The sequence below is a fragment of the Crocodylus siamensis genome, unplaced genomic scaffold, assembly GCF_052110815.1.
Source record: "Crocodylus siamensis isolate JL-2025a unplaced genomic scaffold, ASM5211081v1 HiC_scaffold_130, whole genome shotgun sequence".
Taxonomy (NCBI): domain Eukaryota; kingdom Metazoa; phylum Chordata; order Crocodylia; family Crocodylidae; genus Crocodylus; species Crocodylus siamensis.
Genome location: NW_028324540.1, coordinates 4,343 through 20,025, shown reverse-complemented (window position 1 = coordinate 20,025; position 15,683 = coordinate 4,343). Strand labels below are relative to the sequence as shown.

General features: G+C 57.0%; 1 protein-coding gene and 1 long non-coding RNA gene across 2 annotated transcripts in view; one reads left to right on the top strand and one right to left on the bottom strand.

Moving 5' to 3' along the window:
- P4HA3 (prolyl 4-hydroxylase subunit alpha 3) overlaps positions 1 to 5,150 on the bottom strand; it is a 35,254-nt gene extending 30,104 nt beyond the window's left edge. Inside the window, exons 1-2 of the mRNA XM_090030302.1 lie at positions 4,666 to 5,150; positions 127 to 299 (exon numbers count right to left, since the gene is read on the bottom strand). Coding sequence (XP_089886428.1) covers positions 127 to 299; positions 4,666 to 5,051 — 559 coding nt within the window. The 5' untranslated portion in view covers positions 5,052 to 5,150. The remainder of the gene's footprint in view (positions 1 to 126; positions 300 to 4,665) is intronic.
- A 191-nt stretch (positions 5,151 to 5,341) lies between these two features.
- On the top strand, positions 5,342 to 14,820 carry LOC149851842 (uncharacterized). Its single transcript, XR_016439513.1, has 3 exons — positions 5,342 to 5,977; positions 6,397 to 6,591; positions 11,580 to 14,820. It is a non-coding gene; the product is annotated as an uncharacterized LOC149851842 (long non-coding RNA).
- Positions 14,821 to 15,683: the final 863 nt, after the last annotated feature.

The window sequence follows — 15,683 nt, the reverse complement described above, 5'->3', positions numbered from 1 at the left end:
CCCTTCCCTCCTCCTCACCCCAACATCTCTGCCCCCTTGACACCTGCTGTGGCCTTGGCCCCACACCTCGGGGCACCCCGTGCTCATGCGCGGAGCTAGCCACGAGCTAGACACGGTCGCCTCAGCAAACCACCCCTCTCGGCCCCCGGTCCTTACCCTGCATATTCTCGCTGGCCTCCATGCTGTTCACCACGTTCAGCCAGTCCGACTGCAGCCGCTTGATCAGAGCGTAGGCTAGCAGCGGGTTGACCACGGAGGCCCCGGCTTCTTGGTGCAGCGCTTGAACCTTGCTGTAAAACCTGGAAGGCGGGAGCAGGGCGCACCTTTCAGCGCGGATGCCGGGCGCGGCGCGGCGGGCGCGGCCCTGGGGTGGGGGTACGGGGCTGAGGACCCCTCCGGCAGCAGCATCGAGATGTGCCAGGGTGCAAGCGCTCCAGCGGAGCACGGGGAGCTCCAGCACAGCCCGGACAAGGCTCCGGGGACGCAGCGGGACGACGCTGTACCAAGCGGCGGGGCAGACTCACTTCCCCGAGGGCCTTCGCTCCCTCGCCTGAGTCGTGATCGTGCTCATGGGGAAATTCAGGGATGGGGAGAATGGTTATATCCTGCGGTTCACACGAACGCATGGATTCGCCCCACAACCGAGCTGCCTTTGGGCTCGCCCGGGGATTCTCCCGAATTCGGTGTAGTCTCTTCCTGTAGCTAGTGTGAAGCTGTGTCCGGGTGTGTCACGTGTATGCCCGTACGTGTGAGTCCTTTTATGATTTCGTGATGTGACTGGCAGCCAGGCAGCTAGTGCACACCCCCAGGGGACCTCCAGCTGGTATGCCTCCTGGGCCAGGCGGGGAGGCAGTGATGGGTATTCACAAACCGACTGCCGGTCCCATTCATAGAAGGGCAGATTTGCTTCTTGTATAGATTGAAACCGTGGCTAAGTAAAGGGGCCCTGCACGTCAGTGAGTCCTAGCTGAAGGACAAGAAAAATGTACCTGCGTAATACCCTCCCCCGCCACCCCCGCCCGTCTCTCACCCACTGGCTCCTCGGTTTACATCTTCACTGACGGCCTTTCTTGCATGCACTCCAGCCTCTGGCTTCTTTACTAGTCCTCCCATCCAGGGACAGCAGACACACCAACTGCGTTGCTTCCTCAGCCTGACGAAGGGTTTTTAAACCCAAAAGCTTGCTAAGAAGTGTTTTTCCAACTATTTAAGTTGGTCTAATAAAAGATATGAGATTCACCCAAAGAACCTCGTCAGCCTGTGTCCTTAGACCAATGCGGCTACACCCTGCACCCCTGGGGCTGCATAATATTCATTCTCTCCAGACACAAAAGAGACGTTTGGAAGGTATAAAGCTTGTGCCTGAAGAGAGGAGGGTGCTCAGGATAATCCCTAGGGAAGAGGGATACTTTTGGGGCTTCAGCTTCTGAGCTAGTAACAAAAATGCTAACTGCTGAACTTGGTGCATCCATCTCGGGAGAGCGGAGGGGCTCTGCGAGCTGGCAGGGTGCTAGCTGAGAAAAGCCATCTCCAGGGAAATGGCTGGTGACAAGGGATAACTGGAGATGTTTGTATCTAGAGAAGCAGGGTGAGGGCTCGTCTTTTTGCCTTCTTGCTTTTTGCACATCTGCCTCTCGAACGACAGTTGCTTTTGCCTGTATGATTTTGCTCTGCTGGAATAAAGCCTTTGTCCTGTTTTGCTTTCCTGACCATGTCTGAGGCCGGCATGATTGCGAGGCACTTGGTGCTTCAGGCCCTCCTCTTCCTCAGAAGGGGGGACCTTGTTTCCTGCTTTGAAGACCCCGGGTGATAACCCAAGGAGTGGCGGAGCTGCCTCCTCGGGAGCCGCGGCGGTCGGGACTGGGCTGGGGAGACCAAGACTGGGTGGAGGTGAGGAGCAGGAGTTAGTGGCTCTCCTGGACACACAGAGAACAGAGGGGAGAAGTCTGGTTGTTGCAAGGGCTGGCGCTAGTGCCGGCCTTGCACACCCACGCCAGCCCCCGCCGCGGCACACCTGCTGCATGGGTTTCTCTTCAGATGCGCCCTCCTGCTCAGGTCTTTGGCTGCTGAGCAAGGAAGAAAAGCAATAAAACACTAAGAACAGAGGGAGTCCCGGCGCCAGATGTCACTAAGTAACCCGCTCCCCGCGTCACAGTCAGGTATGCCACGGGACAGTCGCACCATGTCGACGAGAGACCTAAGCATCCCAAAGAAAGCGTGGGGACGGCTGGACCACGCAGAGGCGTAGCACCGTACAATTGACATCAGAGACGTGCTACCCCTGCTCTTTGCAGATCCATTCGCAGCATCCGCTGGGGTCAGCTGTCGCCCACAAAACCAGTTGGTCTCTACCCTGCCACCTCGCCCTGCCTGCCGCCTACTCTTCTGGTGTGAGCCTCGCACTTCCAGAGCAGACTGGCAGGGAGATAGCGGACTGAGCCCGTCCTGCTCAAACCGCACTTCGGTTTTTTTAAAGGAAATGGTTTTGTGTCCCAAGCCCAATCAATTCCAAATCCATGAGTTATTCGAGAACCAAAAGTGGTCCTACTCCTGCAAACACCCTTCACCCCCACCTGGGGCTTCAGCTGTTTCCAAATCATTTGGCGGGCATCCTACATGCAGGCCCAAGCCCGGAGGCTTGGGGTTCGGATGCCCGGACTTTGCTTGCCCTCAGCCATACGGCTGCAGGAACAAACGAGGGAGGAGTCTCCCAGTTCCCTAAAGTGGGCGTAAAGCCCAAATCTTCCCACTGGACATGAAAGAGGAAGGGTAACTATACATTACCTCTGCCCGGGTACCAACCCATGCCAGAACAGTGGCTATCCCCTGCCAGGAATAAATACTCGCGGCGCTCCTTCCAGTGGTGCTCTTCGCTCTCCTGGATGGGGGCACCTACTTTCCGCCCACCTTGTGCTTCAGGTGCCCGAGATCGGCGGTTGAGATCCTGAGGATGCGAGGTCTCAGAGCCAGGGAATCACCCCTCCTTCCAGAGGCAAATCTGTTGTCAGAGCCCAGCAGCCGCAGGCCACTCGCGTACGAGCGGTTGCCTGAGACCCTCGCTCAGGACAGCTCCCGCTGGAGAAGAGTCCTGACCTCTTTGCTGCGTTATTGCAGGTGCTAACGCAGCGGCAGCCGCCAACAGCCCCATCGCGACCAGACCACGCGGTGGCCCCGCACTGGTCTGCACCAGCCGAGGGCGTGAATGCCTTTGGGAAGAGCCGCCGGCTCACGGGAAGCCAGCACGAGTCTCACAGTGGTTTCCTCAAAGCCCCAGCGCCCGGAGTCAGAGGATCGCGAGGTTTTGCAAGCAGCGTTTTTCAGCCTCCCTGGCGGCAGAGCAAATCTGAAGCGTGCATCCCCCTGGCACCCGCGGTACAAAGAGCCCAACCGCCCGGTCTTTAGCGCAGCCTCGGGGAGAAGATCCAGGGAGGCAGGGATGAGGTGTTTTGCCCTCAGCGTCAGCTCTCGCCCTGATCTGCAATGCACTTGGGGTTCACTTTCCCTTCCTGTTGAGAGTGATGTTTCCCACACCGACTGCGCTTGCCATCAGCGCTCCCGTCCCTCTGCCCGCAGAGCTGGCCCCACCGCTGGGTGCTTTGCCTTCACCCAGGTCCCTGGAGCATGAGGGAGACTGAAGCAGCCTCCTGGGACAGATTTCCTGCACTCGTGGCGAGATCGGGCCTTTGCCTATGACAAAGTCATGCCTCTTGCCAGCACACTTCTGCACACACGCTGAGCACGCTAAGAGCGAGCCCCAAACTCTGCTGGAGGTCAACGAGGGGCTCCAGCGCTACGGCAGAGATGAGGAGGCCAGGCCAGAGCTCTCTGAGCATCCTGGCTAGAGCCCAGCATGCAAACACACCCCTCGCCCCCCCGGTCACCCCATCTGAATCCTCTGCACCCTCTACCTGCACGTGCCTAACACTGCTGCCTGCACACAGGTCACAGCCGGGCACTTGCCCCCATGCTGTGATGGCACCCAGCATCCTGCCCGTACCCATCCGCATCTGCACCAGCTGTAGAAACCGCCGGCCGGATCTCCCCCTGCCCCCACTCCTCGCTTTGCCGCCTGTTCGGTATTTCAGCGAGGGATTTGGAAGGCACTTTGGGAGCTAACACGCACACGCACAGATGCTCACAAAAATGCCCCCTAGCACCTCAGGGCATCTGCCCTCTTCCAGCAGCAGGGAGCGCGTGGGAAGGCTGCACGGCCCAAGAGAGGCAGGCACCCGCCTTCAGAGCAAGGTCCTTAGAAGATGCCAGCCCAGTGGGACGAGCCTTGCCTCTCCTCTGGGTGTTTGTACTGCGCCTGGCACCCTCAGGCCCTGATCCCCGGAGCCCGTTCTTGCGTGCCCTTGCAGCAGGGATCTTAGACTCACGGTGACTCCTAGAGAAGCAAGATCAGTCCTGCCCGAACCATCCCAGACCATCCATCGCCTAAACCATGCGAGAGACCATCCGCCCCCGACATAGCACAGACCTCCTGGGGGGGAAGGGGCACCTCCTGCTGCTAGGAAAGGCTGTCCATACCCGCTCCGGAGATGCCAGGCTGCGCCCCTCGGTGTGATCCCTTCCTGGGCGGGGGTGTGAGCCTGAGTGGAGGGGCGGGTGCAGGGAGCGGGGCGGGGGGTAGGGGCAGGGGGAGCCCCACGGGGCCGCGCTTACCTGCGGAGGTCCTGCAGGCGCCGGCTCTCCCGCTCCAGGTAGGCAGCCAGCCCGGCCAGCAGCGCCCGCTCGGTGCCCAGCACCCCCCGCACACTCTGCAGCGCCGTGTAGGTCTCGCCCCGCGCCCCAGGCAGGGTGCCCAGCACCAGCACCACCACCAGCACCACCATCGCTGCCGCTGTCCCGGGCACAGCCCCAGGCACCGGCGTCCAGCTCCGCCTGCTGCTGCCGCCGTGCTCGGTGCTGCGCACCCGCGGGCACCGCCCCGGCCCGGCCCGGCTCCTCCCCAGAGGTGGCTGCATTGCAGCGGGGCGCTGCGCAGCGCCCGCCCCCGGCACGGATCCGCAGCCTGGGGTCCTGCATCGGGCTGTGTCCCTGCCCTGCATGCTGCCTGCCCCCTCCCCGCATTGCTGCAGGTGTCGGGGGGGGGGGGGTCAGGCCTCCCCCAGAGGCACCCGGTGCTCCTGCTGGGACCAAATCCAGAGGGTCCTGCCTGGAGGGTGCTGCCCCTTCGCTCAGGGTCAGAGGGGTGCTGCATTTGGGGTCGGGGGGGGGGTCTGGTGAGACTGGTGCAGACTGGTGTGTGTGTGCTGGGGGGGTCTGGTGAGACTGGTGCAGACTGGTGTGGGGGGGGGCGAAGGGGGGTTGCCTTCCTCTGTAGTGGGGGGGCATGAGCTCTGCCCAGGACCTCTTGACAACTTGTCCTAGAAGCAAAACCCGTGGGTGGGGTGGTTTGGACGTGTAAGGAGAAGGCCGGGCCCCCTTACCAATGCCATCCTGCCTGGGGCCGCGGACGGATGAAGCAGGAGACCTGGGACAAGCAGGACTGCCCACGGCAGAGGCTGGACAGGGTTACAACTGGTGTATTGTACAAGGCTTGCAAAAGACCAGGAAGATTTATTGCAAGAATTATTGGAAGAATGAGTGTACGAGGATTGCAAAAGACCTGGGAAGTTATTGCTCCATCAGAGGTGCCCCAGCGGTCCTCGGGACTGATTTCACTCGACTGCATAGAAGCAGGATGTTGGCCGCCGCGGGCCTCCTGCTTTACCTGCGGCGGGCATGGGTGCGAGGTCTGTCGTGTCAGGGGTTGACAGCATCATATGTAGAGATTATGGATGTATCTGGGCTGGTTTGGATAGGGGTGATCCTGCCTGAGGCAGGGGCTTGGACTAGATAACCTCGGGGTTTCCCTTCCAGCCCCACTTCTCTGTGATAACGTGATTTCTTTACACGCATGGTTTGAAAGGCAATTACCTCCAGTGAACCAAGATCATCTCCAAGGCAGAACATTAATTCAGGTGATTCCTGGGTACGTAAAGTGGGACAATAAAGCTAAAAACAGACGACCACCTGGTTCCCCCCTGGGATCAGGAATGTTATCTTGGGATCCTGCACACTTGTCCCACTTTGCTGGGAGTCAAAGCTTGGGGTGATCAGCCCTGGATTAAACCCACTGTCTGTTTTCAGCCTGATGTAGGTCTGTAGGAGCCCAGGATAAAATTCTTTGTCCTGGGGCAAACTGATCATCTGTTTTCCACCTTCGTGGTAGGAAGGCTGGAAGATCCTTAGAGGACCCCAGCCCAGTAGGACAGTTGTGGCCTCTCTGCTGGGCATTTGTACAGTGCCCGGCACCCTCGGGCCCTGATCCTGGAGCCAGACGCCCTTGCAGCAGGGACGCTAGGCTCATGGAGTATTTATTATATGGGCTGGGTTGTGTTTCCCTGGCAGGAGGAAGGAGCAGTGAAAGCAGCATCTGGGGCTGTGTTGGCTCAGAAGAGAACGGCTCCAGGGGGGAGACAGGCCGGGTGCTTTTGGATGTCTGGGGTCCCCTCAAGGAGATCCTGGGGGGCGTATCCAAGCGCCGTCTCCTTTCATCCAGCGGCCCTAATAAAACCCAGCCGGCACGGGAGAGCTTGAGATCAGGTGAGTGCCTAAGGAGCTGGGTGCAGCCCAGCCCACCCCAGTCCCCATCCCCTCCAAACCACCCTCAGGAGCCCAGCAGAGAATTGGGTTCCTTTCCCTGCCATTAGGACCTCGTCAGGGTTAATTAACAGAGAAGTGCAGTAGCAGCCCAGTCTGCATTTGCGGAAAGGGCCTCACGGAGCCATGGGAAAGGGGTGCTTATAAACATGCCATAAGGATGTGAGTAATGAGCACGTTATCTGTATTGCTGCAAATTCCCAGAGTCCCTGGCAGCGTGCTAGGCGCTGTACACACCCCGAACAAGCAGCCACGGCCTCTTCCTCAGTGTTGGACAAGAGCAGGAGGCAGCCAGGGAGATGCAAGAGAAGAGCTGACTGCCGTGGGCCCTAGATGAGCAGTGATGCTAGATGCCTCCCCCATCAGCCGGCCCCTGCTTCTGGTCCTTAGAGGAAGGGGCCTGTTTGCAAATATCAGCAGCCATGCAGCAGCAGGAAAGGAGGCCTGGAAAATGAAAAGCGTGCAGTGGGTGTCAGATGTGATAGAGAAGGGGGAGTGGAGAGGCACGGAGAGGGTGACCGGGCCAGGGCAAGGGGCCAGGGGCTGATCTTTGCCGAAGGGGCGCTGCGGACCTGGGATAAGAGGAGCACCTGCGTGAGAGGAGGGTGGGCAGGAAAGGCCGTAGCATGGAGACACACACAGAGGCATCCCGCACGCTTCAGCCAGCCGGCGTGGGAGGTCCTAGAGGCAGGTCAGAGTCCCAAGTGACACCCAGGCCTCTGGGACAGACGGGTTGGGGAAGGGGGGTCACAGAGACTGGACAGGGATGGGTTGGGGGCGAAGCCCTCCGCTGTCCGGAGACGGTCGTTTGTGCCTCTTCCCCGCACCTTTCCCTCTCGGGCCATCTCCCGTCCCCTGGCGCTCCTGCTGGGTCCCCACTAGTCTCCCTGCCCTGGAGGCTCATTTTGTTGCCCAGGCTGAAATGAAGCAGCAGAGCAGTCTCCCCAGGGAACCGCAGGGCGCTGTCACTGGGGACATGAAAACAAGCCGAAGAGGGACAGGCTGGATGTCTCCGAGGGTCTTTTCCACCTCTACCTTCTGCCATTGCTGATTGCACGAGCACACGCTCGTCAGCTTGTTGTGTCTGTCAGAACGACCATCTGCAAAATAGTATTTAATTGCCATCATTAGGTTTCAGAGTCAACACGCCAAGGAGCAGAGGAGCATAATTTACTCCTGAGAGTGTTTTGGGCCATTTCTGGACTCAAACAACAGCGAGGACTCTACACTCAGCTCTCACGTGAGGGGTTATTTTAGGGCTAGAGGTGTGCCTGCATTTGTACTGCGATTTTAGGCTACAGAGCTCAGCCGCTTTGCACGTCGTGGATTCCCGGACCTCAAAAGTGGGGCAGCCTGTGGGGTCTGCTCCTGGACGTCAGCCGGTTTGCTTAACCCCTCTCCGAGGCTGGAGAGGAGGAAGACTGAAGAAGAATCACCTTAGCAGCCCAGTCAGCCTAGTCCCACCCCATCTTTTCCTTGCCTTTTCATTTGCTGCATCTCTTTCTAATTAGATGCCAAGCTTGATCCCCTCCAGTGGTTCTTTTTAATTGGGCTTTAGAGATACAGCGCTCAGTTAACAATAAACTGATTCGTGTGAGTGCAACAATTGCCCTCCAAAGCCTCTGCTGTCACCAGGACAAACTTGTCAATTCAAAGCAGAAAACAGGACGTGGCTGGCTGTTCATCAGGACCCATCCATCTTCTCAAACAGTGGTCAGTTATTAAAGGAGAAAAAACCCTAGAGACAACAGACAGGGGTGAGGAGACCTCCACACAGCTGGAGATCCACCGTGGTCTCTTGTTTACCAGGCAATGGGAATTGGGCCCAAATCCCCAGAGCATCACTGGGTGATTTATGGTAGCCCTCAACAGGAACACTCTGTATTGCACACGCAGACATTTAATGGCCCAATAACATTGCAGATAAACATATCACAGCAGTAATATATGGCATACTGGATGACATCACGCTCCGTTAAGCCTTCTTCTTCTGCTTTGAAATGCATAGGATCACAGGAAAATTGAGCTGGAAGGGATCACATGAGGTCATCTAGTCCAGTCCCCTGCTCCAGGCAGGCTCATTTCCCATCTCCCTCGCCCCTCTCTTAGTTTAACACAGTTATTGTCTGTTTATGCCCACAAAACTTCCAGGAGAGGAAGCCCGTCCACCTCCTCACCCCTCTCTAATGGTCTGATGCCAAATGGTGAACGGCGCTAGCTTTGTCTAGACAAGGACGCTGACCTGGGGGAGCACGTGGCCCCAAGAACGCAGCAGAGGGGGAGACCTGCTATGGGAGAAGAAACTGAATTATGGAGCAGTGGTGAATGGGGGAGAAGACAGGCAGGAAGAGAAGATGGGATGGCAAGGATGAGGAAACAAGCAGCTAGGCTTGCAAGAGGGGATGAGATGATGGCAAGAGCCAAGGAAGGAGCAGGATACACAGAAGACTGTAAGAGAGAGCAGAAGGGCAGTCTGCCGGCACAAGGAAGAGTGGGAGGGGAGGACCAGAGATGCATGCCAGCCCCCGAAGCTGGCTTCGGGTGACTTTATAGATTCATAGATGCTAAAGGCTGGAAGGGGCCTCTTGAGATCATCAGGGCCATCCCCCCATGCTTGAGCAGGAAAGACTGTGGGGTCAGACACCCCCAGCAAGGTGAGTGTCCTTGCTGCGGAGAATCATCCGGCTTGCGGCCAGGGTGGATTCAGGAAAGAGCTGGGTGTGCTTCCTGCCAGGGGGACCAAAGTGGTGTGGGCTGTGGTTGGAAAAGATCCTCCTAGGATCATGGAAGAGCCTGCTGACCATCCTCATGGTGGGACAGAGGATGCCACCAGATCCCTGGTGGATGTGTGGGGGCGGGGGGGAGATGCTCAAGGGAAGGCAGGCTCAGGTGACCCTCCAAGGTATTCTTCCAGTTACAGGATCACAGAAAAGTGGGGCTGGAAGGAGCCTCCGGAGGTCACATCTAGTCCAACCCCCTGCCTGAGCCAGCACCACCCTTATCCAAACCATCCCAGACAAACTCATTGTCCAGCCTCTTGGTAAAACTACCACCAACCGTGACACAACAGAAGATATAACACCCAAACCCGCCACAGGTGAAGCAAGGGGATCACAGCAGCCAATGTCCCGCTGCTGTGAAAGATTGTGAGTATCTAGGCTCAAGAGATCCCAGGCAGATGGCCATACCCCACTCCAGAGGAAGACAACATCCCCCCCAGGGAGGGAAATCCTTCCTGACCCTCAAATACAGTGTTGGTCTGACCCTGAGCAGAGGAGCAAGACCCTCTAGCCAGGAGTCTCCCCGGCTTTAAGTCCCAGCAGGAGCATTGGCGCAGCCCGGTCCCTGTGCCAGTCCTGGCTGCAGGCAGCAGTCCCTGGAAGAGGAGGGGAAGGCAGAAGATGGTAACAGAAATGAGCACCAGGCTCCAGCATCAGTGCGAGATGGAGAGTCTAGGGATGCTCACCCCCTGGGATTCCCAGGAAGAGGACTCGTCTTGATGGAGAGCCTCCACCCCGGTGCCCGGGGTACCCGCCTTCTGGGACCGCGCCAACTGGGAGGAACTAAGGCACGAGGGGAGGAGGCGGAGGAGAAGCAGGGGAGTGAGGACAGCCGTGGATGAAAGGATCGCTAGGGTCTGAGGGTGGGTAGCCTGCTCTGCAAGCAAAGCCCTGCTTGGCATTTGCTCTCAAGAAGCCTGCGAGCCCATCTAGTGGACAGCAACTAAACGGCACCCAGCGGAGCCGCAGGAGAGCCTGGGTCCACACTGCTCTGTTTGGGAGTGTAGCTGTTCAGCCCCAGCTCGGCCCACCCCCTTTCTCTTCTGCCACGACTTGGGGTTATGTTTTCTGTCTGGGGGAGGCTGTCCCAGGGCTTTCCAAGCTAAGCCTCAGCTCCTGGTTTGTGGGCTTGAGGTGCCCGTATATGCTTGTCATGCTTGGTCCTTCTGGCTTCAGCCCCCTTTCCTCTTGGCTGGGTCCTGCCACCTGGGCCCATTGCACCAGACCTGGCTTTTGGGTCCTCGCCTTGTCTGCCCTCCTCTGGGCCCACTGGGCCCCACGCGCTGCCCTGCTCTGGGCTTGTTCCTTCCTCCAGATGCCCCCGAGCCCCATGGGCCTGTCTTCATATGGTTCCCTGGCCCTGGCTGCTGCTGGTCACCTGCTTCCCAAAGCAGTCGCAGGTGCTTCCTGCCTTGGCTTGCTGCAGGCAGCCTCAGGGCGGTCTCTTGCTGCCGGACCTGCGGGGTTTCTGTGTAAGCCCCCTGCTCCTGCTATTGCTATCCCTGCTGGCTCCGGGGTGAGTGTTTGCTCAGGTCTTTTCCTCTCCTAGTCTGCGCCTGGGTTTATCTGGCTGGCAGACCCCAGGGTTTGCTCCCCTCTCTCAGTAATGGGGTAGGCGCCCCATTACTCGGGGCATTTCAGGGTACCTTCCTATCCATCTCATCTTGTAGGAGCTTCACAATTGCTCTCCAGCAACTGCAGGACCCTTGTCACTTCCTCTTGGACAGGAATATTTGGCCCATGTATTAATATTGGGCATTTAATGGCTTTCTAGATTCCAGTTGAAATTTTGTCAAGACAAGATGTGCAGCTTCCTGTCCCAGAGGAAGTCATAACACTCAATGGTAAGAAAATGGCAGAAAAAAATCCTTGAAAACATGCTTCGAGTCCAGAAGGCAAGTAAACAGACATTAGTGTTTGTGATTTGTTAGCTGATCCCATGATTTCGGGGCCTGACTCGGAGATTGTTCAACCCACAGGGAGGCTAATATTGCACCTGTGTATTATATGGGTTAGTGTGGGCTTTGAGTTTCAGAGTGGGGAATGGTTAACAATGACAGCTCTTCTTCTCCCAGGTGCTTTTTTGAGCATTTGAGTCAAATTGGCATCAGTACAAATCAAAGTGTACTAAGTGTTTGTTGGTCTCTCCAGTTTTGCTTTGGAAGAAAATGCAGAGGTGTCCCGGTGCAGAAGACTGGACCAAACAAGCAAAACGGCTTCAGCAGTTAAAACCACCTGAAGGAAACTCACTTCCTTTTAGCTTGATCAGCTTTTGCTCGCTGGATGGCTCTGATGTTCTTCCCCTGCAGAGGGAAATCTCTTGTCATCCATCCAGGAACCAGGGGACACAAAGGAGAGACACAGCTGGGTTTTCTAATGTGAAGAATCATAGACAATGATGGTGGGAAGGGACCTCAGGAGGTCACATCTAGTCCAACCTCCTGCTGAAATCAGGACTAGTGCTAACTACATCATCCCAGCCAAGGCTTTGTCTAGCTTGGTCTTCAAAACCTCCAAGGATGGAGAGTCACCACCCCTCTGGGTAACTTGTTCCATGGCTTCACCACCCTCCTCATGAGCGTTTTTCTTAATATCCAACGTAGACGTCCCTTGCTGCAGCGGGAGCCCATTGCTCCTTGTCCTGTCATCTGCCCCCACTGAGACCAGCCCAGCTCCACCCTCTTTGCAGCCCCCCTGCAGGGAGGTGAAGGCTGCTATTCAATCCCCCCTCGGTCTTCTCTTCCCCAGACTACATCAGCCCAGTTGCCTCAGCCTCTCCTCACCAGTCCTGTCCCCCAGCCCCACAACCATTTTTGTTGCCCTCCGCTGGACTCTCTCCAATGTGTCCACATCCTTTCTGTAGTGGGGGACTCAAAACTGGACACAGGACTCCTGGTATGGTCTCACCAGTGCTGAATAGAGGGGAAAATCACTGTTTTCAATCTGCTAGCACCGCTTCTACCAATGCAGCCCAGGATGCCATTGGCCTCCTTGGCGCCAAGGGCACACTGCTGGCTCCTATTCATCTTCTTGTCCACTGTCCCCCCAGGTCCCTTTCTGCAGACCTGCTGCCCAGCCTGTCACCCCCAGCCTGCACTGGTGCATGGGATCATAGGCGACTGGTAGGGGTGCGACTGTCGGCGGCTTCTGGGCGTGCCCCCCCAGATTAGAGAGGCACCAGTCATTCGTGCATGGGATTGTTCTGTCCTAAGTGCAGGACTTTGCACTTGTCCTGTTGAACCTCATGAGATTTCTTTTTGTCCAATCCTCCAATTTGTCTAGGACACACAAGAAAGCCTTTGGGAAAGAGGGAACGAAGGGTGGAAACTCCCTTTCCTGCTCGGCTGTGCTATTTGTATAACAGCAGGAGCAAGCTAGGGAGGAGCCCCCCATTTCCATAAAGCAGGTGTGCAGCCTACTGGAAGCTCTCGTCGGGCATCCTGGCTGCAGCGCATTTGGATCGGGGCACTGCACAATGCCACTGAAATCCATCTTGGCTTGGGTAACAGACCAGTGCAATGACTACGCTTGATCTTAGCTCAGGAGAGGCTGAGAAGGGGGAGTTATTTACACAGCAGATGCTTTCTGTGGTCACAAGACAGTCCTGTGCTGATGTTCCCATGCATTCCTCTCTCTGGCTGGGCAGCTCTGAGCTTTGCTGTGACAAACAGCCTGGTCATGTCCTGGCTGAGGCTGAAATCAGCATCCAACACAAAACCAGACGCTGTGGGGTTTTCCAGCAAGCCGTGATCTCTGCTGCAGGGGCTGTGAGCCAGGTCTTCCTTTCTAGACCAGCCTGGCTCAGCCCAGGGGCAGGCAGGGGGGCTGTGGTGGTGCAGAGCTCCCTTTGCTCCTTCTCCCAGGCTGGGCCCAACCCCTGGAGTGGACTGGGGAAGCCTCAAGGCTGGTACAATTTATGCCCACTTTCACTAGCCCCCTGGGAAGCAAGAGTGCACCAGTGGGCTGGGAACAACCCATTCCCGACATGCCCCCATCTTAGACCCCAGGTTGGCGGGGAGCATACAGCCATTTCAGCCATGCCTAGGGTCTGCCCAGTTGGACCAGCTGGCGTGTGGCACTCAATAAGAGGCACTAAAATGCATCGCTTGTGAGATTTCCATGCAAGAGCCACAGTGAAGAGATCGGCAGTCACATCCGTGCTGCGCTGGCACAGCTGCTGCATTTAGAAATCTGGGTTCTTGTACTACAGCCCACATAATGCTACAGCCACAGGTGGTCATTGCAGCTAGGAAATAACATCAGTGAACCGGGCAGGCGAGGCTGAGAGTCAGGGCTGGGAACCTTGTCTCAGGGTGGGAAATGCAAGAGCTAATCCATGTCTGCAGCACAGCCTGAAAGATGCTGCATGTGCAAGCGGCTCCTACACCTGACTCAGACAGACAGACCTCCTTTCGCAGAGAAGGAAGCAGGCACAGGCAGACTGAGCAATTTGCCAAAGGCCACGTGGGGAGTCTGTGGCAGAAGCAGGCGTAGCACCCAGCCCTTCTGACCATCCCCTGCCTCACTCACCAGTCCCTCTACCCTCCGGCGGGAGCATCTGTGCTCTCCAGGGTGTGTCTAGCGCGGGTTGCGAGAAACTCTTCTGGCCTGTGATGATCAGTGAATGCCTTCTTTTTACTGAAATCCAGATTAGTGACATCCCCGGGTGGAAGGAACAACCTGGCCATGAATGCTTGGTGCTGCAGCGTCTGAAGTTGGCAGCACGACAGCTGGTGCACGTGTGTTCGTGCGCGTGCCTTCCACACAGCTGGAGCCCCCAGACCCGGAGAGCTGCCTGCCCCTGGGACCCCACATCGCCCACCGCCGAGCAGCTGCTCAGCAGAAGGGAGGTGAGCCAGGAGGGGCATTGTCGCAGCCAGCGCCCTTCCTCCTCTGCTGCTTCCTCCTCCGCCTTACCAGGCCCCCAGGACGAGCCAGCACGGGGCAGAGCAGAGGGGCACAGTGGGTGCGTCTACACATTCGTTAACGTGCAGTAGTTACTGAGATGTATGTTATAGCCGTGTGGGTCTAAGACCATGTTCTTAGACCCACACGGCTATAACAGATCCCTGGAACATGGAAGATGTCGTATTTAGCCATTTGGAAATGTAAACTTCACTGCTGACCAAGAAAGAAGTTTTCACCTCCCTGCCTGACATTGGACACCTCCAGGGAAGACGCCTGCTTAATCTGCACAGCACAGAGCCACTTTCTCACAAAAATACCTTCCACCTTCTACCTCCCCTGTGCAAAACGAAGTTTCTTTCCTACCTAGGAGAACTTCTACCATCTTTGACTTCCCCTCAGCCTGGAGAAGGGTGTTTGGACCCGAACGCTTGGAAAAAAATGATTTTTTTTGCTACCATTTAGTTGCTCTAATAAAAGATATCATCTCTGACCCAGTACTTACCGCATATTTCATTTCGTGCTCGCTTAATGAAGTATTAACGAAATGCGCAGTAACTACAGTTCCTGCACAGTAGCATCAGCGCGTGGGTTTTTAGTGGTGCTTACTGCGCAGTAGCCTAATAGCACTGCGCAGTAGTGTATTAGCGTGGTTTTTGCCCGGCACAGTGTTACTTGACTACTGCAACTTAAGCGTCTTGTGTAGACATGCCCACTGTGGCTGGGATGACATTTGCCCCCCCCCGCAGTGAACAGAGGGAGGCTGGCATATGGGTGGGGGGTTAGAGACACCCATGGCACAGGGGTGCCTGTGATAGGAGTACTCAGTCCCTGCCCATGCTCAGGCACCAGTTGATCTCACACAGCTTCTCCTCCCACGGCCACAACCGCTTCTCCCCTCGTGTCCACCTGCTTCAGGAAGGAGCAAGAGCAAAGCTGGGGCAGGGAAGAAGGGGGTTTCCAGCTGCAAGTCTGGCGAGAGCCCTGGTAGCTTCCCTGCCTCTATTAGAGGGTTTCCATCCACCCAATATCCACATGGAAGGAGCTGGGGTGGGGTGTCCAACCTGCAAACCCAGACCTGAATCCCATAGATGCATCTTCTGCTCTCCAACAGCACAGCAGCACCAAACTCCACCCCTGTTGCTCAGCTGATAAATACAGGCCAGCTGGGGAAGATCAGCATCCAGAAACCATCATGAATGTCCTGGGGCTGGGCTTTCTACTGCTGCTGGCACTGACAGGAGCCATCAGTAAGTACCCTGGGCTCCCGGTCCAGAGCTGTGGCTACGCCGGGCCCTAGATCATCTTCCTGCCTTGCAAGGGAGCTCACGGGTGGCACAGCGCGGGCAC